The sequence below is a fragment of the Ptychodera flava genome, chromosome 15 (assembly GCF_041260155.1).
Source record: "Ptychodera flava strain L36383 chromosome 15, AS_Pfla_20210202, whole genome shotgun sequence".
Classification (NCBI taxonomy): Eukaryota; Metazoa; Hemichordata; class Enteropneusta; family Ptychoderidae; genus Ptychodera; species Ptychodera flava.
In genome coordinates, this window is record NC_091942.1 from 22,625,158 (window position 1) to 22,651,612 (window position 26,455).

The 26,455-nt window shown below is 37.7% G+C and overlaps 2 protein-coding genes across 2 annotated transcripts in view; both read left to right on the plus strand.

Moving 5' to 3' along the window:
* Positions 1-26,455, plus strand: part of LOC139151562 (galanin receptor 2b-like) — a 90,572-nt gene that overhangs the window by 9,559 nt on the left and 54,558 nt on the right. The window lies entirely within an intron of this gene.
* On the plus strand, positions 16,314-25,267 carry LOC139151561 (uncharacterized). The gene is made up of 5 exons (XM_070724454.1): positions 16,314-16,589; positions 18,806-18,921; positions 19,957-20,214; positions 22,624-22,766; positions 23,375-25,267. Exons 2-4 carry the CDS (start codon positions 18,856-18,858, stop codon positions 22,633-22,635), a joined length of 336 nt encoding a protein of 111 aa, XP_070580555.1. The 5' UTR covers positions 16,314-16,589; positions 18,806-18,855; the 3' UTR covers positions 22,636-22,766; positions 23,375-25,267.

The following is a 26,455-nucleotide window of genomic DNA, read 5'->3' on the forward strand; positions in this document are numbered from 1 at the left end:
CGTCCGCTGCATATATATGCTCAAATGTCGAGGTCGCCGAGAAAATGTGGGTCACTTTCCCGCCACACTCCCGCGACCAGGCACTATATAGCGACGAGCTCATTTCCTCGATTAAGTCAGCCTTGGAATTGCATTTCCCTAGAAGATGGTCAAGTGCGTGAATCTTTACCGGTCCCTAATCTGTAGAGACCTGGGGCAGAGCACTTTCGGATGTCACAGTGACTTCAGCACATTGACAAGAATCTTTGTTCCACAGATATCCCATCTTACTCACCCACTTGATATCTTCTTTTCTTTATCGAATTAACTCACGGCTGTGTCACGAAGGCCCAGATCTGATTTGAAGGTATAACTTTTAAGTTGAACAGAGAGAGTGACATACCCTTTTTCGCGAATTTAACAGCCGGTGTTTTAAAGTTTCCGACACGATTAAGTCTGGAGACTGAAAGCTATTTGAGGCCATATTACAGACACGTTGAACGGACCCGCACAGTGATTTTATGCATTCCGACGCCGGTAAAACATGACATATCGGAAAAAGAAACGGGTGATATTGTCAGGTATGCGATGGAGGATGATAACTTGCAAATCCGGCATCTCTGAGGTACCGGCCTAATGACGATAGAACGGCATCCGTTCGGGCAGCGAGCAGCGTCGTAAATTGAACGCGATGATATACGGTCACATTCGATACCCTATTAGAAGACAATTATCTAATAAAAGACAGCGCCCCTAATTATACACCCGCGCAAATGAAAGTAGCTGGGTGATTAAATTAAACCATCCTTCAATTATGTCTTGTCAGTGAAGCCGCGTCCGCACGAAGCCGTTCGGACATCGTGATTTGAAGCTTAATTCGCCTCCCGTTGTTGTTTCATGAGCACTGTACAACACGAATGAAATGTCAATGTTATTTAATTGTAAGTCAATTTTGCATGTTTCAGGACATTCGGGCCGTCTATTGAACCTGTAATTGCCGTGATTAAAATTCAATGCATGGCCGGGAGGGGAGTTTATGTTACTGTAACTAACTCGACACCGGAAAATAGCCATACAAAAAATTTAGAGGTTTGAAGGTCGTAGGTACACTTGAACCGAGAGCTGTATTCCTTATGACGGAAAAAAAATCCCCGTAGCGCACATAGCACGGTAAAAGTTCGATTTCTGAATCTATGGCGAATTGACTAAACTATGTACCAACGCATCGTTTACCTATCACGATTAACAAAACACTTTAATCGCCGCTGGTGTATATAGGTATGTGTTCCTTTTTATGCAAATGCCGAAAAACGCTGAATCCCAAAGTATTCTTTTGTTTAGAAATCAACAGGATAAAAATGTTTTAAAAAATTACGGGGATCATTATGAGCCTCTCCCGATAGGTTTAGATACTGTGTTTTTACAATGCTTCGACTTTCGGACTAACTGATGTCTTTGTCTTTCGAAAGCCATTCTTAGTTATCGTTTATATGTAAGATTTATGGCGAATATTTTCGATAGTTTGCCACGACAGCATGGCACTTGAAGTATATAGGCGGCATTGTTTTATCAGCACATTAATGCCAGTCACAAATATAATAACAAATCTATTAAATGCATCATTCCGCAACTATCATTTTCACAAGATCATGGGCAAAATCCCCCTGTCCAGTTCGTATTTCTCATCAGCGACGAGTAATGCGCGTTTACGATTCACTGATGACTTGGAGAGGTTCTCATAAAAGGAGAAACAGAGTAATCAGATATTTAACGAGTATCTGCAGAATTTTCACATGCCTGATCGCCCGTGAGACTGTCCCCAAATTGCACATCAACCGGAAGGCCCGCAAAATGTTCTTGATTACGATTGCAAGGCAACGCTCATGATGAAGTTATGTATACTTCATTTATTGCTGACGTCGTATGTATGTATGTATGTATGTATGTATGTATGTATGTATGTATGTATGTATGTATGTATGTATGTATGTATGTATGTATGTATGTATGTATGTATGTATGTATGTATGTATGTATGTATGTATGTATGTATGTATGTATGTATGTATGTATGTATGTATGTATGTATGTATGTATGTATGTATGTATGTATATTGTACGAGAGAGAGAGAGAGAGAGAGAGAGAGAGAGAGAGAGAGAGAGAGAGAGAGAGAGAGAGAGAGAGAGAGAGAGAGAACGAACATACGCTGAAGTAAAAGCTTATCATAGAAGCTCAACTTTTATGTACAATAAAGAGACGTAAGTCTTAATCATGTTCCGAGCCATCAGATTCCAATGAAATGTAATACCGCATGTCTTCAGCCACAGTTTGATTCCCTGTATCCGGGCTAATGGGGATAAAGTTAAGCTCTTTCAACTTCGGTAAAGAGTCACTCTCTGTCACTAAGTAGTTACCAAGAATTATTTTTTTCTGTGGGCCACAGCTGTTTCAGTGTAGTCTTTAAACCTGCAGATGAATTTACTCCTCACCGTATGAATTGAGTCGTTCGGATCCCGGATAGCTGTACAGCGCATGCATTTGCTTCGTTCCCTCTGAGAAAAGACAACGAATATATATATATATATATATATAATATATATATTATATATATATATATATATATATAATATATATATAATATATATATATATATATTAGTAGAGATACGTGTCCCCCCTTTTTAACTGCAATACCGGTTGATGGCAAACGTATTCCAATGAGGCTTATGCACATACAACCCCTGTTTTAAGTTGTACAAAAGCACACGAAAGAACACACATCTTGTGTACACAATTAATGTGAAATGTATTGTCAATGAATGGGAGTCTCTACACAACAGTTTCACGATAGCTCAATATTTCACTCATCGGCATCATGGAATGGGTTAGCTTTTCGAACTTTGAGTTCATATCCAGTGTCATTTATCAATGCATGTGGCCTGGAGGCTCCTTTTGATGCCGCGAGTCACGAGACACACGTTGTGTTTCGACTCCTATCTAACCCTAGCGTTTGAGACACGGTGGGATGTAGTTGATCATAGCAAGAGCGAAAGACCGCAGGTCTGTCAGATCAAGTCCTCACGGGGCGCTCTTCCGTTCAGACTCCATACATGCCATTTCATACCAGAAATGTTAGTTCCCCATGCTAGCACGAAATATTGTATTCTCAACTCTCGAAGTTATCACCATGGCTACCTTTATGGCTTTTAACTCCCAGGTTGACATTTAATACGATGGCGCGGCGTAAAGCAGCCTTTCCTGATCGACCCGCTGACACTCAACTACCAGCGAAGTCACATATTCCTGAATTGAAAGAGGAGACGGCATGGTTTATGATCGAGAAATGTCGTATTTTAAAGGCCTAAAATATAACACAATCCAAACGGGCATAAAAACGACATTTCAAAAAGACCGATTTTCATACTAATTTGATTTTCGCATTTTCTCTTAAAGTTTAAAACAAATCAATGAAATTCTCACTTTTTTTCTGAAATGGCATTTCATCGTAATATCGTTCAATATGAATGTGACTGCCCGCTCTTTTTTATCGGGTGGCACAGGAGCACTTAAGAAATTAAAGTAATTGACGATCTTCTAACCTGATAGCTTCGATGACGTATGAGGGCGACTATGGCCACGCATTTCTGTATCATGTAAGTTTACATCATCAGATCCAACCCGTAATGTTTTTGATAACCTTGTTGGAAATATTGGTTTTAAAAGTCAAGGTGCGGATAACAACCCGGTTTGTCCATCGACGAAGTTGTAGCCCTGTGTCGACCCCGGAGGTGGTTGGTGCTAAAGACTTGTGTTTCAGCGACAGCATGCTGTGCTTGCGGAAAGCCAGTCTTCGTGTCCGGTCTCATCATGTATCATCACTGTGAAGTGCACGACTCTCAATGATTAATGTCGGTGCCTCGGGATCCAAGGACACTCTATCACCGAGTAGCCTAGCCTATCCAATGTATAATATACACCTGGTTCACGCCGAGAAGTATAGGTTTTTTCCTGTTTTGCCGTCAGCTTAAACCTTGGAACGGTGTTCCGCATTGTTTGTTTGTGTGTGTGGCGTTACACCGCCAGAGTACAATATTTTTTCATTTTCCTTTCATCAGTTCTACTCACAAGGTTTCACGGGGATATACTATGTAAGTTTATGTTATGCATAGAGTATTTGTTCTTTTCGAATCCACTTTGATAGCAGTCCTTTTGTCTCGGTCAAACATTGCCTCCCTTCCCCCTCCCCTCCGTCCCTCCCACTCCCCCACACACACTCTCTCTCTCTCTCTCTCACTCTCTCTCTCTCTCTCCTCTCTCTCTCTCTCTCTCTCTCTCTCTCTCTCTCTCTCTCTCTTCTCTCTCTCTCTCTCTCTCCTCTCTCTCTCTCTCTCTCTCTCTCTCTCTCTCTCTCTCTCTCTCTCTCTCTCAGCCTTCGATGAAGTAGTTCGATGCCGTTCCGGCGCGGAAAGCTCCAGGTGTGTGCACAAAAAGCACAAATTTGTGTGTAATGAACATAACTGGGACTTTGTGTCTGATTACATGCAGTGTAATTGAGCTATCCCACAGTCGCTAGGATCTGTAGGTCGTCATAATGTGAAACAAATCTTTCGCTGCACTGAAGAAACAAATGATTTAGATATGGCCGCTTGTTTAAGGATTCCGATTTTGTGATAACATATGACCTGACGCTGACAAACCTCCCAAATTCTGACGAATGATGTGTGAGGACCACATCACTCGCCGACCCTATCTATATATGCACACGCAGTGACCAATTACTGCTATCAAAGCAAACATTTCTGGGGGGAAATCAAGTTTACCCAAATTCAGAATTTGTAAAGAAAGTCTACTAGAATGATATTTCCTTCCCCATTGGTCATATCGAACGCGGTGCAGGACAGTTTTAATTTCTGTAATTACCGAAAGAATTACGCTTATTACTCTGAATCCAAAGCCAAATCTTGTTAACTATTTATTCCTCCGGCATCAAGTGTGCGAGTGTTGCCACCAGGAGTCAAAGGTCAAATAAAATGCCACTCATCACCGACTAAATACGTCTAATTCAGATTTCTTTGGCACATTGACATTTTAAATTCGAACTATATGAAGCGTGACATGACTTTTGTAGGGCACAAGTTTACATAAAACCATTGCATTGATGCTAAAAACACTCGTTTTATATCTTGATGCAGCTAACCAGATTTGTAAGATTGCTCATCCTGATTGTGTCTATCATTCGTTCAAGTAACTAGGTCCCTCGATCACGACACGAAACTGTTAGCCAGCTTTGAACAGTGGGGACCACTACTTCCTGGGCAAGATTATAGCGCCATCAAGGCATGCGCATATACTGGAAGGGAGTGGCAGTGTGGGCTGCGACTGAGATAAGTGATAGTAGAGGAATTTCTTGATTTCTGCAGCGGAAAAATTGGATGAGTAGTATAAAAACAAACTTTTTCCCCTCGAGTCTAAAAGTTACCAAACACAACACGTTCCCTCCCGAAACAGGCTTTCGGTGGGAAAAAAAAATATATATATATGCAATATATATGCAAGATACTACCTCAACTGCCTTTTTTAATTTGGCGCAAGTCATGACGCGAATGACTTTCCGATACACGTGGCCTTCATCACACTTCAGCAAATGAAAAAGTCCAATGTTTATAACTTAAGGGAAAAATTCGTCATCTTTTTTTACTTATCTATTAGTTATTGATTTCGCAACAACAGGATACCGAAATGAACATATCTCGTAATTAAGGTGAAGTACTACGAATTACGTCAAAATTAAGTTGTGGTGTCATTTTCTTGAAACTTTGCACAAATATTCTTGGAAGTTGTGCAAGTGCAAAAATGAAATAAAAAATGGGGGTCACCACGCTTGTTTCCATGGAAACGGACGTTAAAAATGGCGTCGTTAGAATAAATAAAAATGATATAATTCACTTAAACTAAAGAAAGCAATTGTAAAACGCTTAGCAAATGAGTTAATTTTAATAAATACAAAGACTTAAGATCAATATCTATCGAATGTATAGTTTTCATGATGTTTGTGAAGAAATTTTAACATAAGTATCGATTACAAAATGACGATATCGAAATTATATCACTACATAATTTTCGAACTTTCTTCCTGTCGCTTTGAATGGTGTCATTTTGACCAAACTTGGCGAATAAACTCCTGACATAATACCATTTAGTTTACACTTTTAATAAAAGGGTGTCACCACGCTACTTTTTACAATATCTCCAGGTGAATGGGTAATTTGCGCCATATAAATGGGAGAGAAATGTTAATTTTTCGCTCATATTGAATAAAAATCAGCTTCCTAGGGGGTCAAAATATGACGAGGTTATAGGTCACATGTATTTCTAAGACACTGGGTCAAAAAATTAGGTAAAAGCACAATTTCAACAATGACAGGTGATGTTAAATACATGTGCTACAAAATAACCCATTTGCGGCAGGCTGGAGTTAAATCTGCGCAGAAACGTTCTAAAGCGTGTGCGCGTCCGAATTCGGCGCCCTTTACCTTAAGACGTGGAGATTGATTTAAAGCTGAGCAAAACGGATCTGCAATATGCTGATAATTACTGTGAACTCTCCGCACGTTCATATCAACCAAATTTTACCAACAACTGCAAATGGCTAATTTTTTGCGGACTCCTTTGAATAGCCGATGGAATTGCTTATTATGATAATTGCGGGTGAAGGTTTGAGGGCATTAGTGTTATGCGTTTGAATCAATAGCGCATGCCCAAAACTTTGCAAGGTTTGAGCGATGCTCGTTATTTTCTCTTCAATGTAAGTGTGTCAACAGCTATTTCAATAAAGGTTCTCGCGATTTACACTTTGCAATAACATTCCGAAAACATTTTTTGATGGAAGTAAAAAGAAAATGAGTTCAATTGTATCATCGTCTCTGGATAACGCAAAGCCAATTTGATTTCGCTGATTCTATCGTCTCTGTGACAGCAAACAATTTTCAAATCAAGAGAGGTGAGATTTGAGAACGTTGACATAAGACAATCGCAAAACCACGAGAGAATACACTGTTTGCATACATGTCTAGATTTGAATTTAGATACATTATTGATGTTGACATGCCCCATTGCCTGTTTGAAATCGCTCCTTGTAATGTTTAATGATTGTTACTCATATATCCGAAATTAAGCGGGTTTCAGTCTTACAATTATTGAGTGTGCCTGTTGGTAGTGAAGCCATAATTCTTCCAACAGCTATACTCTAGGCTAAATTTAATCTTGTCGATTTTGTATACTTCGCATAAGCCCCTACATCGCTTACCTTTGTGCTTTCATATTGCTTAGGCTGGCATTCATAAGCCGACCTAGGGGGACATAATCCAGACATGTAAATGTTGCTGCCACACAGATCAAAGGGGTTCAAGCGCTGAGGGCGGTCTCTTTTGAAGTTATCCGTAATGTGTTGTAAGCCCTGCAGTCGACACTTTCTCAATCAAGGGACCAGACTTTCTCATTTTACAGAGAGGAATATTTCAACAAACTTTACCTGCATGCATTTATCTCAGTTAACCAGAGGGATCTACATCGATTCGGAGTTCCTGGACGCCCAAACCTTCAATTTCGTAAAAAATAACTTGATCAAAATTAAAAATCGAAACGATATACACACACACACACTCATATATATATATATATATATATATATATATATATATATATATATATATATATATATATATATATATATATATATATATATATATATATATATATATTTATATATATATATATATATATTTATTTATTTAAATATATGCACATAACCCCCATGGAGGTACGTCACTTATTTTTGTTTAGACGATTATGTCATTTCAAAATAAGGGCTCGCAACATGAATGCTTCTGACTTGGACCCTGGGAAATGGAATTTGTATAGCGTTTCTGTAAACCCACCGAGTAAAGGGAAAATGGCGTAATTTCAAGTCAGGTATTGTGTATGTCAACTCAACTTCTGATCTGTCGACGGATGTAAATAGCAATGTAAGTTAACACCGTCCTTCCGTAACAACAAAATAAATACCCTCGATAAACACTTTTATGTAATCACTGATCACAGAACTATATTTTAGACTAATAAATTCTGAAAGCATGGCACGAACACGAGAGAAAGAGCGTATATCATATTTATAGCGACCATAAACGACAGGATCTAATCCCATGGAGATCATATAAAGTGAATTCCATTGGACGAGTCTCATATAAAGCCACTATGTATGCACGCAGTGAAGCACGTTCCGGAATTTGCTGTTCAGACACAATTTAACGATTACTGCTTATAGCAGATCATGAAACTCAATGACGTCATTATCACTTGAAGACCGATTGAGTGATACTTGCGGACGAGTTTACGACCGCCTTTCGCTCATAACTACACAATGGACGTTGAAGATTTGTGCTTTTCTCGTGATGTAAATTTTACTCGTTATAAACATAGTGTCTCCACGCGTTGGTACGGTATCTGGATGCTGGCATACTCCAGGAGACTTGGCCCTGTAGTGTCGTGCTGTGCACTTTTGCGGAAACCAACTCACATGTGGGAGGCTTTTCGTTCTAGTGCGGTTGAACATACATTATGTCGCGCCGAGCAGGTAGCTTTTGGTCCCAAGAACGCATTAATTGGCCACCGGTGCGGACGTCCGTTAGTCCACTTGAATCTCTCCGAGGACGATGCAGTCTCGCTGGGACTCAGCGTGCTGCCTCAACGAGGTCGCTTTTTTCCCTGCTGTGGATTGTACATCAACAAACATGTTCAGAAAACCAACAGTATACTCAAAGAATGGTATGAGTGACGAATAAAGCCTGGCACCATTTTAAGCGGCGGTTTGCATCAAGCGAGAACTAGGCTTATAAAAACACAATTGGAACTAATTTGGGATAACTGGATCTTCATATTTTTCAAATTTCTCAAAAGCGTTAGGTGCCCTATAGCTGAATGTTGCGATATTACAAATTACTCATAAAAATAAGTGTGTAACTGAAAAAGAAAAGCAGATTACATTTGCCGATTAAATTGACATTACTTCCCCATCCAATTATCCCAAGTTAGTTCAAATCGTGTTCATTAGTAATTAGCAACTAATTAGCCCTTAAGTTACACTGCGCCTAGAAGACATGTATTCAGGATTTCAATCCTCTACATCGCTTTTTCTAGAGTGAAATTAATGGAGTAAATGAAGTTTTTACCACCTTTTTTGGGTACGTTTGTTTGTTTTTTCTTTAATTTTGTTTTTGTGAAATCGGAATACATTTTCCCCTAGCGTTAACATAGATTAGCGGCCATTTTGAATTTCAAGTTATGGCAAACTTTAGGTATTCTGACTTAGAAAGTAAGAAGTTAAAAGTTTGCTCGAACAAAGTTTGAGAGCAAGTCTTTCTGTTTCGAAGCGATAATTACTTTAATTTTGCTCTGCCTGAATGCGGGCTTTTGCCACTTTAAACATCGTTCAAGGTACCCACGGACACTATTTATCAAATAGCGAGAACCCGATAGAAATAATTTCCAAATATATCAGATTTGTCTCTCTGGATCGTATCTGTTAAAAGCACGAGGGGATTTAATAACCGGGGTACACATACGACCCCGATTTGAAAAAAAAATATATTATGTCAAAGGCCAATAACATCTATAATTGATTACAGGACGACTTGCCCCACCCCGCTTTCCGCTGGGATAGTGTTACAATTTACATCATAATGTCCGCTCAATGTTCTGTTATATTACTCAACCTTTACAACAACCGAACGATTAAAGAACGAAATTTGAGAACTGATTATGCAGAGTCAGGCATTCTGATCTTGATTAAAAATCATCAATGTGCCTGTTCGTATAATGAGGTTTTTATATTTTTAGGTGTTCGGACCCCACTTGAGTGGATGCCTCAGGCATTTGCGTTTGACGATTTCATGCCAGGGATCAAACTGGAAAGATGGATTGATGGTTATCCCGGAGATGGTGTATCGGATTGATGGGTGGGTGATGAAGTGGATGAGTTGATATACGGATGGCAGGCCAGACGTAGGATGATTAAGTTGACAGACCTTGTGGACAGATAAATGATGGATGTAGGCCTATGGGCGACTTAGCGGTTGACTGATATGCGTCTGATGGATGAAGGTGAAGGATGAACGGATATATGGATCGATTGACGACAGAGATAATTTATCGATAGATATTCGATAGGCCCCTGTACAAATTGAAAAGCAAGCTGAATGATAGACTAACATAGGGGCAGCAAACACAGACAGATAGATAGATAGATAGATAGATAGATAGATAGATAGATAGATAGATAGATAGATAGATAGATAGATAGATAGATAGATAGATAGATAGATAGATAGATAGATAGATAGATAGATAGATAGATAGATAGATAGATAGATAGATAGATAGATAGATAGATAGATAGATAGATAGATAGATAGATAGATAGATAGATAGATAGATAGATAGATAATTAGATAGATAGATAGATAGATAGATAGATAGATAGATAGATAGATAGATAGAGCATGCATGCATGCATGCATGCATGCATGCATGCATACATACATACATACATACATACATACATACATACATACATACATACATACATACATACATACATACATACATACATACATACATACATACATACATACATACATACATACATACATACATACATACATACATACATACATACATACATACATACATACATACATGATCAAACGTTTCCTTACGCAAAAATTTTAGCAAAGGTCTTTCAATTTCGAGGCGCGTAGGACCCGAAACATAAATTATAGCATTACATTCACGTTTACGTCATCTCAACGCTCAAGTATAACCTGATAATCATTGAAATCATCTACAAAGGGAAGCTGTATATATGTTGTTAAAAGTTGCAGACGTAACACGTGTTTAGTACCGGAAATAATTTCCATCACCTTGATATGCTTTTTCTAGCATATTTTGCTGCTAAGGGCAGGGCACAAATTTACCGCATTTCTGGATTTCAATAATTGCTTGAAATCCCACCATTGCTTCAGCATTAAACAAGAATGTACAGCTACATGAGCTAAGCACGTCAAACGTGTCCTTGAAGGTTTGTGATTATGTTCTAATTTGTAGAACTCACGTTGCGACAAAGTAGGAATACAAAGAGTTCTCTTTGATAAAGGACAAAATCTTTTCTCAAGACTTTGGCTAATAAGGCACGAGAGAAATGATAACGATGTTCTATTCTTAACAAAAAGCAGCGTGACCCTAAAGATATACCTATTTCAAGAGTAAGACAGCGCCCCTTACAGAGGTCAATTTCTGTACAGGACTTCTATTTATTCGACGCGAATCTTTGAAAGTTTACACTGCGTGTAAATACTGAGATACACTGATCGAAGTATTTACTTTTGGGTTTATTGATGCGGACAATATGTTTTAATTTCTTTTACCAATAAGCATGTGATTACTTTCTTGCCATCTGTAAATCCTGGAAAGAACATTAAATTGAAGTCTGAACGCCAAAAAAACCCCACAATCAATCATCAATCAATTGGTCGATAAATAAGTCAATCAATGACTATGTGTATGTATGTATGTATGTATGTATGTATGTATGTATGTATGTATGTATGTATGTATGTATGTATGTATGTATGTATGTATGTATGTATGTATGTATGTATGTATGTATGTATGTATGTATGTATGTATGTATGTATGTATGTATGTATGTATGTATGTATGTATGTATGTATGTATTTTGTATGTATGTATGTATGTATGTATGTATGTATGTATGTATGTATGTATGTATGTATGTATGTATGTATGTATGTATGTATGTATGTATGTATGTATGTATGTATGTATGTATGTATGCATGCATGTATGCATGCATGCATGTCTGTCTGTCTGTGTGTCTGTATAGAAAGAAAGGTGTAATTTAAAGACCAATCTCTGAGTTGTTTGACTACTCGAAGGAAGTTAAATAATGTACCTTGTGCTAAGCAAAACTTCACATGGTCACGGGCCATGGATCAGCTGGATGACACAGTCTTGCATTTTGGTGTGTAGTAAATAATGCAGCTGTGAAGATCATGGTACAGGCATTAATAACATACAACAGATCGAGCAAACGTCGTATGAAATGGACATCCAGACACTGAAGCAGATGTATACGCTCTTAAATAAGCCCATATGCCTCAAAAGACAATTTCTGTATTAGTCTAAATGCTCCAATAACATACAAGATTACGATGTGTATCTCTCATACAAGTGTTATTAAATATGTTTGCAGGACTTTACCTTTGAATTCGACCACCACTATGACTATGACAATCAACATACATATGAGGTTTGGGTTTGTGAGATTTGCGATAAACCTTGAACAAAAAAATGCATGTCAGCGAGACAGAGCAAGGCCGAGTGTCTATTACTAGGATCATCTTCAAGGTTGTCTAGCGCCATTTTTTATTAAAAGTAACCGACAACTATTAGACATAGGGTAATGATACCCTTGCATATGCGCCCTTCAACCGGAACCATATATTCTAAACGGCCTGTGGTTACAACGCTTTCGAAAACCCTTTTTATTCAATATTTAACGAAACGAGTTGTCCTGGAGGTTTTTATTCCCGAGAATTGTAACTGCCGTTATGTCTTTAACTATCATTCTCTGTTGATTGAAATGTTTCATATTGCTTGTGCATATTTAAGATCGTATACGCTTCTCAAACTTTTGCTTTTTAAGGGAATTTTAACCCTTTCAAAATCAAGCATAAAATGCCAGGGGTCCCCGCGCAAAAGTTGGTAATAACGAAACAAAGTACCCAATATTTACCGACATTTGAAATCCACAATGGCTGTAATCCCTGTGTTTAATCTGTGAAAAAAAAATTTCAATTTTCACAAAAACGGGAGGGTGACAACTTTATTATGAGCTTCAAAATGAACCTACACAAGTGGTAGAAAAAGTATTGTACAAGTTTGAGAGTCCGACTATATGGCTGTCCCCGATGTGCATTCTAATATAAGGAGCATAGGAAGCGATGCATTGATAAAACCGTACCCAACCCCGACAGATCAGAATCTGGAACAGTAAAGATGGCGGTGTAAAGCCATTCAATAAATTGCTACACTGAAACAGTCAATGATAATCTTAAAAACATAATATCCTAATTGCAGTGGCCAGCACTTGATTTATGCCTTTTGTGTCGTTTCCCTTTAATACAAATGTTCAAACCCGATGCTATCTCTCCCCTAAACTTCAGATGTAATCGCTAAACGAGCTTTTTTATGCATCGTCACGGGGTTGCTAGGCATTTGAATGAGTGCATGGCATACAGGGTCGGTCGTAAAAATCTCGTATCTCAGTGAGATTTTTTTCAAGTATGTAATGCCAGCTTTAACGGATATGAACAGAACGTGCTCCCATCTTTGCTTCACTTGCAAGTTTTGTTGATTTTCTCACTCATTAGTTGCCGCTGAAATACACTGCAGTGAGCGGATCTTGTTGTTCAAATTATGTCAATGAGAAAATATAGCCGGATCGGACTTAGGCGACTGTACAAGGGAATGCTTTGCCGGATGAACTATTAATCCCATAAATATAATTTGCTAAGAAAGATTACGGTTTTGTGAATGAATGAATGAATGAATTTTGTCTTTCATGTATGAACGAATGCTGAATAAATGAATGAATGAATGAATGAATGAATGAATGAATGAATGAATGAATGAATGAATGAATGAATGAATGAATGAATGAATGCTGCATTTTCATCACTACTAGGTTTATATCAGATGAATGTTAGGCTTTATTACAAATCCTAAATTGTTTCGTGTTATATCCGCTCTTCTTTTCATATATCTATTCCCCGTCGTTGAAGTGCTCTCCTTTCGCCTGTAGGGCACACTCACTTCCCCTTAATCATAAGACGTGAAAAGCAAATATTTAACCCTCTCGTAATTCAATAATTTACCTTATATGTTATTATCGTTTTTTTTCTTTGCTCCACCGCACTCTCTTCGCGAAAAGAGGTTAAGTGTCCGTCAGTTGGACGCCACGGCGCATTAAGCACGATTGCCTGCTAGGTGAATCACGCTTAGATCGCGTAAATGTACTTTTGTACGGATTCAGGTGAAACTTGTCTTTTCCCAACGAACGAAGGAGAGCCTAATTTGAGCTCTCGTACACAAACTGTAAGGCTATAAGATCACGAGTTTTGCATTTTTCTGGTTTCATTTTATTAATTAAAACTTTTGCCATGTCAGCGCTGTAGCAGACTTTCCTTGGCAAGGAATTTCATGTTATGTGCACTTTTAGATTCTAATTCCTGTCAGATTTGGCTATTTGCGACTATAAATGCGTTGGTAATTAAATTGCCTTGAATTCGGAATTACTTATTCTGAAGACATTTCCGCTGTGTGTGTCTGGCAGCGTCATTCCGAAGTTATCGGCTAATGGCGAAATTTTATCGCCGTCTGCTGTTGTAAAATTTCCCCCGTAACTTCTTTTCGAAGTCCCCTTAGATTTTCGATGCATTCAAAGCAAAGTACATTACAGTTTCCGACTCACGCTCAAAAAGAAGCAATATAGTGCAAAATGTCGAACGGACACTGAATAATAAATGAAAATAATTAATTACCTTCTTACAGTGCCCCTTAAAATATTAAGTGCAATTAGAAGTTTTTACTATTAATATTCACAATTTCTCAAATAATAATGAGTTGTCATAATATTCTAATATATATATATATATATATATATATATATATATATATATATATATATATATATATATATATATTACTGTGTTTTAAGAGAGTGTGGCTTAAAGTTTGCGAAAAACGCAGAAAGTTGACTAACTGTATGCTTTGGAAGTAAACAAACAGCTCTAAGGCTGATAACAAACTTGAGCTGAAAACACAAGTATGACATTTATGGCACTGAAATTTCTAGATTTTCTCCTACCATAAAAGATACAATATTCAAGATAATCAAGTTAATCTTATTACTGTTCTCGGATAAGTCAACGAAGGTAATTTACCCAGACGCGGTCTTCAACATCTTGTTCATAAAAAGATGAAACTATATTTGTCAGACAAAGGATTCTTTGTGCTCGTTACAAGTGACAGTAATACGTTTGATCTAATGAACAGTTTTGCACATAAATTCTTCCAGATGCCTTAAAATTGAGCGGGTCAGCGACCTGTAAATCTCTGTGTAAACTGTAACCCATCGAACTCACTCGAGTATGGGGTAGTTGGACACAAATAGCAACACGCTGGGAACATCGGGTGTTCTCCTAACGGGTAACACGGATTACGTTTTTGCAGTTTGAAATACTTCTCTGGCTGCAAAATTTAATAAAAGGTACGGAGTCATCTATACGCACGTGGCAGTTGAAAAGAAATACCTATGGGAGCAATGAAGAGAATGACTTAAACGTGAGCATTTTGGAAGACGCCTGCCATCAGGACTGAATGAGTCACAATAACATGTTCTCTGCTCGAAGTATAATAATCATGGTGCGCCTTATTCACCCGTAAAGTAATGAACCTATTTCTTTACTCTTTAATTTTTCAAACACTGTTTGCAGAGAGGAAATTGCGAAATCCCTGCCGTGCAATCGGATGGCATAGGAAATTGTAGGCTGCATATTGATTAAGAAATCTATGTATCCCGAAACATGTGTGTATATAGGCGCATTCAAAATGATGAAATGCTCCCGAAATGCATGACATTGTTGATGGTTAAAGACATATCTCATGTATGGCGATTTCCTTAGCACTGATTCCTCGGTCATGATTACTCTTTTCTTGTCAAAGGGAAAATACACCCGACTGTTATATAAAGTTATTTGATTGAGTTCGAGATTCCAAGGCGGGAAGATTGGGAGTATGAATTTCTGAAAGGAAAAAAAAATTGGAAGCACTTTTGAAGACACGGTATGATGTGATGCTTTGCGACATATTACACAGCGTGTACGTATTTTGGTAAAAGGGGTCAAAGTTCATTGCAATCGTGTCTTTCAATACTTTCCTAATCACTGCAACATGATCGTAAATTACTTACATGAATGCTAACGTCTGGGCAATGACAATTTCATCTAATTCAAGAAAGGAGGTGGGAAGTTGTATGCAAATGAGAACAAGTGTCGCGAAGTGTAGCGAAGCTAAATTAACACTACACTTGAAAGCGTAATGTGTTAGGAGTGTTGGTTTATATTTTATAAAGCATTCTGTAAAATTTGTACATCGAGTTTCTTTGATGTATTGTCAAATAAAGCCATGAATGGCGTACTTGATTGCTTGTCATGGAAGGATATGCCTGTGTAAAGCGGCCCTATTGTCACAAACGCCCGGTCACCCCCAGGCCTGGGTCACCCCGGTGACCGGAGGCTGTACGAGGAATCCCCAAGTCACTTCAATGCGCGGCCACGCGATCGCGTATGAGTTGTGTTTGTTACATCGTGGGGCGACTCAGCCGTACATCGTACTGCAGCCAAGTCTCACCATTGTAGGGGAGCAGCTGATGATCACGTATTTTCGTCGACTGGCGAAGTCCTCTCTTCCACGTAAGTATATCTACCTCCATGGTATCAGTATGCTGCCGCTTTAGCTCTGCGTGGCACTGCTGGTGTGGCAGTGTGTGTAACTGCACAGTGGCTCGAGGTCACGTTTTGCCGTCCGACCCAAATACCTCGAGCGCGAGCTACTGTACTGCAGCTTGTCTGTAACACAGACGTTCTGTTGAGTGGGTAGTTTGTAAAGTGTAGTTTATGCTACGTTCGGACGTTCTGTTCTGTAGCCTTTTCTTCAAATGGTGATAAGGCTACGGAGGAGAACGTCGGAACGTAGCGGAAACTCCACTTTTACAAACTATCCACTCAACAGAACGTCTGTGGTCTGTAAGCCTAAACACGTACAGCATCATAGGGAAAAATTGTGAGACTCGAGCGAGAAAATGACGCTTTCTCGCAATTAGTGAGAATCTGTTCTTATTCTCACCGCTGAATCTTAAAATAATGTTTTCTACCGTTATTCTTTCTTGCATATACCCTTATTGTAAATTGTCGAATCCTTGGTATTCTATGCCATCTTCTGCAATCATATATGTATTTCTTACCCAGAATTACTAAAAAATTGCCAGTGAATGAATCATCTTTTGTTATAATTCCTACGATAACATTCTCTGGAAACAATGTTATTGAAAAATTACAATTTTTCAGCAAGAGCGGAATCAAATACCCGGTTTGGGTATGGAGCCGAGCAGAGCTGTGATGGGTACAAAAATCAGGGAAGGTGATTGCAATTGTGAAATTTACTGATACTTCATACGACTGGAGATTACCATGATTCATTATGATATTGTACCGCTGCGATTCCCCAGGGAAGGCAAAAATATCCCCATGTTTAGAAAGATTCACAGACTGTTTAAAAATTCTGAAAGCATATTTATACTCACTATTCTTCTCTATTCCAACTTTAAATGAGTTGGAAAATTATGCTTGATTAAGATTAAGATTAGTCATGCATATTTATTACCTGATGTTATATAAGTTATTTATAGCTACTGAAACCCTGCAAGGTTCACAAGTCTGTAGGGAATGGCATTCACCCCATTATCTGAGCACCAGCCAACCACCTAGCCTGCCAGTCTGCGAAGTTCATTGCTTCAATGTATTCATTTTTGATATTTACATGCCCACAGACTTGGCGAAAGTCTAAAGAGTGCAAAAATGTTGTCAGTTTTGTATTGGAAAAAAATTGTTCCTTGTTCCTTTGGCAGCCTTGTGTACATACATGAAAAGTGCATTTGCTGAAATTCCAAAATTTAATTTCTTGTACACAAATGGCCTTATCACACTTATTTTAACCCTTAATAAATGAAATTAATAGAAAAAATGGGAGAAGCCCTGACCATTATCATTAATTTATGGCCAAGGGCAAGAGGAAAGTCCAAAATTAACAAGGCTTGGCGAGCATGCTTATTTTGGCTTTCAGTCTTGCCAAAGCCTATAGATAAATATTAATGGTCAGAGCAGAGTCTGTTATTTCCATGATATTATCAACCTGCTGCGAGGGCACATAAACCCATGTATTCAGGCAACAATATCTTCATGGTTATAAATGCTGTATCACATTTAGTTACATGCGTATATATGCAGGACATTTTCAAACAATTTTACCATTATCGACCAGCATCGAAAGGATTTTAACAAAAGTCAAAATAGAAGTGTGCACATGTATATTTTACATCTATCATTAAGTGTCTACTTGGATGTTAAAAACGTTGAAGGGCAATTCACTTGCCCGGGTAACCATTAAAACCGGTCAGTACATTATGTTCACCGACCCGCTAACTCCCCGGATGTTCCTTTTCAAATCAATTCACTGATTTGCACCCACATCAAGGCATGTAATAAGCATTGATGCACAGTCATGCCCACCCTAAAAATTTGGCAAATCTGGAGATTTTTTAAAAAGTGTATAATTTGGCCCACAAGCACTTCATTTTGTTTTTGTGATTGATTATGATCGTTGTACAATTGACTATTTACATTTTTGCTGAAAAGTTTCAATGTTAGCATTATTATTCATATTCACGGACATAAAAGCAAACCATGATTACTGTGTATTTGTGGCATGGTAATACATAATGAATGAGTATATGATTTTACTAATCTTTTGACACATATCCATGATTATAAAGTTGAGTATCCATTGTACAGACAGTGAGAAATAGGACTATCTCAAGATTCTAATTGTATTCATTGACATTTGTCTACAGCTGTTAGTATACCTCATGTAACCTGGTCGTAAAGCCTCAGAGGTATATGTATGTGGAACGTAGAAGGAACAAGAATCAAAAGATTGACAACTGATCTTTTACAAATCCTTCATCAGGTAAGATTTGTTTTAAATTTTTAGTCATTTTTTATTTTTAATTTCCTGCACATCTTGTTCATTATCAGTTAAGATTTTCGCATGCTCGGTTATATTTGGCGGAGTTGTAGTTCTTTCTTCAACATCAACTCCCTTGACGCTCTGTACATAACTTATATAATACATGTAAGTATTTTAGAATATGTGTCTGTACTGTAGTCTCCTTGGCAAAAAAATCAACAGGAAAAAATTGAGCAAGTGCAAATGAAATTCATGAAGTTCCTTTGTTTCAAACATAGCATCCTAACAGCTGAAATAATTATGAAGAATTCTGCAAGCGTTTTAACCTTTAGCCTCTTTATCATCGAAGATTGTTTTTATATACTATATTTTTATATGAATATTTTAATAATATGTATGATTGTCCCCAATCATGTTTCATGTTAATTTTGATGTTCCTCAGTAAACTACAAATACTAAACTCGCACTGTTTTTTAGACTCACAGTATAAAACTCAATGGTTTTAGGTACTTGGCTCTTCAAAGATGTATGGCTACTTTGATGTGTGCATTTCCAACCCTGCCATTGACAACACATTATCTTGTCAAAGTTTCAGATGCCTGGTCAGAATGTCATGCCTAAATTTGTACATATTTTTAATAGTTTCACATAGTTTGTTGTGTGTTGTTTATTGTTTTATTGTACTTCATGCATTCATATTTTTATGTATATTTTATGGAGCCTGTTCCAGGTCTTCCCTTGAAATAAATGTATAAATGAATTTATTGCTACTTGCTTGAATGCACGTCGTGACCCACATTATAGTTTTCTTTAAAAAGGTGCACAATCATCAGTGATTACAATGGGTTTGGTGCAAAGTTATACCAGTGATGAAAGGTTTAATTAAAATTACAGAAGTCATAAACAATCAAGTTTTCTTATCTTAATGATATAAAAAGCCATGTTTTAGGATGAACTGATGTGTAAAGTAATTTCAGCAATGTGCAGGAGATAATATTTACATTACATCCTTGTTAATGTTTTCTTTTCACCCAGTCAGATTCGAGATCCCTTACTGAGGCAGTGCGTCCCATTGTCATTGGATACTGGTCTGACAACCTGGTGAAAAACAACATGGTGACAATACCATCCTCCATTGCAAAGCAAATACACAGTGTGTGGCTATGCAAACAGCCAACACTGAACAGAGATGGTGGTGTTGTCATCAATGCAGTGCAAAAACCCATGGAATTGAGGGAGTTTTTCATCAATATATTTACTTTCCTAAGGCAGTGGGTCCTTGCTGTGGCACAGGTTTGTACTTACATATATCCTGTTCAGTGTTTCCACTGGCTAAATTTACCACTAAGCCATTCTGGCTAATTGAGACCAACATTGACTAGCTAGAACTATAGCCATCCAAATTACATATAATTTCATCTGTGATTTTGGCCAACTGACAGCTGTATACTCAGGTCCTATCAGTTGCTACAGTAACAATATGACATTAAACTGGTCCCATAATCATTTCCATTCAAAGTAATACATTACCAGGTCCATGGGACATTTGTGATTTTCAAATTTAAGTAGGACCATCCTGAACCACAGATAGCTAGTGGCAATGAAAATAAACAACTATTTTTTATGGAACAAACTGCTTTCTTTATAGGATTCACAACAAATTTTATTTCCCGTGTGCTTCACACTTATGTGACTTGCACTTTGTAAATGTATCAAGACGTATCATAAGTATTGCATTATTTACAGGGTAACTTCAAGATGTTTCCTTTCTACCCTTTCCCTTCTGCCTCAGTCATCAAGTGCTTTCAGTTCTCCAATCACAGAGTCTAATTTTTAAACCAACTGTTCACTTTGAGAAGGTGTACTGCAGATAATCACATTTTGTACACTAGGTGTAAACAGTCGCCTCTTTCTATTGGTAGTCCAAACAATGAATGCTTTAATTTCAAAATCAAACTGGGTGTATAGGAATAAATTGCGAGACTGGAGAGAGAAAGTGACGCTTTCCTGCAATTTGTGAGAATCTCTTGTCAATTCTCACAGCTACCAGTGAGAATTCAAAAGTTCTCACCGATGAGTAGTGAGAAATGTACTCTTTGGTGAGATAATAGATTCTCACCAGTTAGAATGGAAATTCTCACTAAGCACTGTGAGAATGGTAATTTTTAAGCTGAGAATGAACCAGACTCACCATTCATTGGTGAGAATCAGACTTGTTGTTCACTGGTGTGAAACAATGTGGTTAATTCTCGCAAGTGAACAATGAGTCTGGTTGATTCTCACCAGTGAATGATTAGTCTGGTTGATTCTCACTGTAAAAATTACCATTCTCACAGTGCTTAGAGAGAATTTCCATTCCCATCGGTGAGAATCTATTATCTCATCAAGAAGTGCATTTCTCAGTGCTCAATGGTGAGAATTAAACTATTCTCACCGATAGCAGTGAGAATGGCAATTAAGAGATTCTCACCAATTGTGAGAAAGCGTCACTCTCGTTCCAGTCTCACAATTTTTTTCCTATAATGGCCACTTGATGTCTTACAGAAAAAAAAAACTGATTCGTCTCTTATTCAAACACTAGCCATGGAAATTCAGCAAACTATTCCTGGTACACTTTCATTTTTTGTAACTAGTCCTACCCTGCAACTCTGCGGACAACCTGTGCAATTATCGTTTTTGCTTACTTGTAATCGAACACGACTTAGCATGTCGCAGTGTGCTGCTTGTTGTTCAGCATGGTAAACATTCAACTGGACAATATCCTGGGCAATATCTTCATGCAAATATTATGACCTATGCCTATCCACAATACAGTGTTACTCAGTACTGGTACACATCATGACAGAAGGTGACCGCTGCCTATCCACAATACATGTACACGGTATGGAAGATGACCCAGGCCTACATGCACACGATATGGAATATGTCCCAGGGCTATCCTCAATCCAAATGCATTCACATGGTATGGAAGATGGCACAGACATATCCAAAATACACATAATATATGCAACGGAAGATGACCTAGGCCAATCCACAATACGCATACATGCACACAGTATGTACATGTAAGCTGACTCAGGCCTATGTAGAATACATAATGGGAGATGACCAATGTCTATCATCAATACAAACAATCTGTACCTGTATTGTATTCAGGATAGGCCTGTATCATCTTCAATAATGTGTATCTGTATTTGTATTCATGATAGGCCTGGGTCATCTTCAACAATTAATGTTTACCTGTATTTTATTGTATTGTATTCAGGATAGGCCTGGGTCATCTTCAACAATTAATGTTTACCTGTATTTTATTGTATTGTATTCAGGAAAGGCCTGGGTCATCTTCAATAAAAACACTGTACCTTTATTTGTAATTGTATTCAGGATAGGCCTGGGTCATCTTCAATAATGTGTACCTGTATTTGTATTCTGGATTGCCCAGGATCATCTCCATAGCGTGTACATGTATTTGTTGATGGTTGACCGGGTCACCTGCGATGCTGAGTAATTGTATTGTGGATAGACCTGGGTCATCTTATTTAGAATGTTTACATGTGTGTAATGCTTATCATCATTAGGGTTAAGGACATTATGAGTGTTTGAAATTCATTAACATCCCATCATCAAATGTATTTTAATCATTCAGGTTATCATTGTCATTTAAAGAGTTAGTAATCATGAGTCTATCTGTTTACAATTCAGGATCAGCAGTGAATGCTGCAATGTCAAGGATGAGAAATACCATTGCCTTGACAAAGAGCAGTAAAGAACAAAGTGGAGGGCTTTGAATAGGACTTTGCCATGACATTTACAATGAAAGATGAATGGAAATGATCAAACAACAGGTAAGTTTTTTCCTTTTCAGTCCTTACTCCCAAGTATATATACACAAGTGGTTGTTGCAAAGATGTGCTGGAACTGGTATCTTGTAACTTGCACAAAGTGTTTTATATTAGTTGTCTTTATATAGCTAGCATGTTTACGATTACAAGAATACTAATTAGAAACACAGGTTCACTGATACATTTCTGTATTTTAATTGTCTTTATATAGCTAGCATGTTTACGATTACAAGAATACTAATTAGAAACACAGGTTCACTGATACATTGCTGTATTTTAATTGACATTGCCAGCAGCAACTATGTAGGTGCATCAGCTTAACACTAATCCATCCAGATACTATACACAGCATACATGTTACAGCAATTCTCATTCTTAAACTGAGCAGGACATTGGTTGAGCAAGAAGAAAACGGTGTGGTTGAGATGTCTACGTTAGAGAAATATGTATATAGCGGAGAGAAAAATAAATTTATTTGTTTTTTTACACAAGAATTCTTTGATATTTAACACACAAATAAACTAACTTTTTGTGAAGAGAAATTATATGTTTTATGTTCCATGATTGGTCCATGATTGTCTTCCATGAGTTTATTATTATTACTATGTTAGGGAACAGGTGTGTATATCCATGCAGAAGAGGAAGCAAGATAAATCCAAAACCGACTTTAAGGCAGCATTTTACCACGCAAAGAAAGGAACCAGCTACCAGGGACAGTTTTCTCAGATGAAGACAGTGGGATTGCACCTCCATTTGGTAGAGGATTTCCTATTAGTCAGTATGGTGGACAGACGTGAACCCTTACACTGCTCAGCACACAGATTGTATGTACATGTATGTTAGGATCAAAAACTCCTAAAGGCCACTACACCTACCACAGACAAACAGTGGGCAACTTAACAGATATAACCCGCAATACTAAGCATCATCATATTGCAGCTTGTACACTGAACTGTTTAAGGTAGTCCAGCTCAAAGAGAGGAAAAATTCAACTTTCAGAGCACTGAGAAAACACAATTATTATTTCATGCCTCCCCTCAGTATCATGGTGATCTCAGTAGTATAATAACAAACCTGTAGGTAATTGTCACTTGTGATGATTGTTTATAAACATTCCATTACACTTTTTCTGCTCCAGAGGTGTACATGTCAATCAGGACCCAGATTTACATATACTGGTCAATAACATTGCAATGTGCACATGTATGATATATATAGGTACTTTGTTTCCCAGTAAGCTTTCAGAAGAAGAACAAGAAACTAGAGTTGATATTAAAAAAATTGTGAAAAATTCATCAAAAGATACAGCTACACTGCAGCCCAAATTTCATTGGGAGCTGTCATTATTTACAGCCTGGGGGGGGGGATGTTGGAGGAATTTTGTCGGAAACTCTAAAATTTCAAGTACCCGCCCCCCCCCCCAAACCATGATGAATTTGAGTAACCCCCTTTCTCTTACATGGAAATTTTGACTGACCCCCCCCCCCCCCCACACTCACTTTTGAAAACTTAAATTTCAATACATGTATTTCTATAATTTACATAAATACAGCAATAGTAAAGACCATTCAAATCCTAGTGTACCCTGCTAGATAATCATTGGTTATCTCATGACGGTTGAAAAAGGTGAAACCAACAAAATGAAATTCAAAGTCACAACAAAACATAGATGTCAAAGGTCACACTATAACCAGTATACAACTACATACAGTATTGTTTAATATGGATGGGTATCATAACAGGGTCCTCACCGGGATATCTGATAGGTAGACTTTGAAAGTACTGATTGAAGAACATGCGGAAGGCTGATGGGGAAGTGTCCGATGGGCTTGCTCCTCTCCCTTGCATGGAAAAATTTGAGAAATTGTAGTGTGCATTGGTGCAGTTTGGCGTAATCTCAGGGGTGTTTTCAATGTGTAATTTTACTGAGTAAAAATTTGTAGAAATTGATGTGTGAAGTGGTGCAATCTGAGAGGTACATGTTTCAATACATTTTGCACCTTCTTTCTCTCAACATTTTGAGTAACCCCCCCCCTTATCAATATTTTGAGTGACCCCCTTCACATTCCTCTGATCCCCCCCCCCCCCCCCCCCCCCCCCCTGTAAACAATGATGGCTTCCAAGGAGATATATCTTCAAGCTTGTGCGATGTGGATTTCAGGCAATGTCAACTTGTGGACAGGGTACAGAGATTTATGTTGCAGATTATTGCAAATTGGACTAACTCGTGAATACAGTACATGAAGTCCCATTCCATTATCAAGAGCAAAAGCTCAAAACTACATCTGAAACTTGCTTTGGAGATCAAAACTATTGCTTGCAATAAGTAAAAATTCATGTTATCAGAAAATCACAAGCACACCTTTAGCAGTCTGACAAGCTTATGAAAAATAGATATTTACAAGTATATATGTTATCAGTACTTGTTTACTTGTATTCAAGGAATATAACTTTAAAAAGAACAGACATGGAATCAAATGATTAAATTCTATTTTAGCTCTGCAGTTAGTGTGAATGAGCTTATTTTTAGCTACTATAGTCTATAGAAGCTATTGGGATGGGTATCCGTCCGGCGTCTGTCTTTATGTATGTATGTATGTATGTCTAATTGTGAGGCGTCCGTCCTCTCAAATATCTTGAGAACCGCCATACTTACTGATTTGATATTTGTTGTGTAGATGATTTATATGATTTTGAGAAACCAATTTTTTCAATTTTTTGATCTTGTTGAAAATATCCAAATTAGTGCCAAAAAAGGCGTTTTTGGTAAAAAATCTTCTTCTTCATAACCGCTGGTCAGACAGCTTTATTATTTAATATACAGATCCCAAGGGATAGCCCAACTTAGATTTGTTCAAATTGTGATGATATGTGCAAATCTGTATTTTTAAGGAATTTTTTTGTCATTTTTGGTCAAAACTTTATTTCATCAAAACCGCTCATCTGACAGCTTTGATATTTGGTATACAGGTTCCTACAGATAAACTTAATATGATATATTGAATATATGACGAAATCTGCAATTTTGTTTTTTGGTGCTATTTTTGCCATTTTTGGTCAAAAAATGTGTTTCTCAAAAAGTACTTGTCTGATGCCTTTGATATTAGGTATACAGGTTCCTAGGGGTTGTCTTAGTGTGATATATTGAAATTTGATGAAATCTTCAATTTTCGTATTTTTTGGTCAATTTTTGCCATTTTTGGTCAAAATATTTGTGTTTCAAAAGTTACTCATCTGATAGCTTTGATATTTGGCAGACATGTTCTTAGGGATGATCTTAATGTGACATTGTGAATTTTTACAGCTGTCCTGAAATGAGCTAGCAAAGATTTCCACCCTCTTCATCAATAAGTGTCAGAAATAGTCTCTACACTCTACATAACACAGTACTAGTTGAGCTCTATCCGCTGCCATTCACTTGCTTACAAATGAGAACTTTTAATGCTACCAATATGTCACAAACCATTAAAAGACAGTTTCCATGTTGTTTAGAAATGAATGTATTCATGACATCAATTGTCAATTGGAAAAAGCCCTCCACTACATTTCTTCCTCTGTGACTTTGCTGTGCTTCACTCACTCAGTGACCCCCCCCCCCCCCTATTTTAACCATCATAGATCACAGTGTCCCACCTTTCCAAATCCTTGGAAAAACACTCACTGAAACCGACAGGTACATACCAACAAATTTG

What these genes read in the sequence shown, in the direction of transcription:
- LOC139151561 (XM_070724454.1), top strand. Translation starts at nt 18,856, where the DNA reads ATGTGGAACGTAGAAGGAACAAGAATCAAAAGATTGACAACTGATCTT. An exon ending in TTTTACAAATCCTTCATCAG is followed by an intron (nt 18,922 to 19,956) that starts GTAAGATTTGTT and finishes CTTTTCACCCAG; the next exon opens with TCAGATTCGAGATCCCTTAC.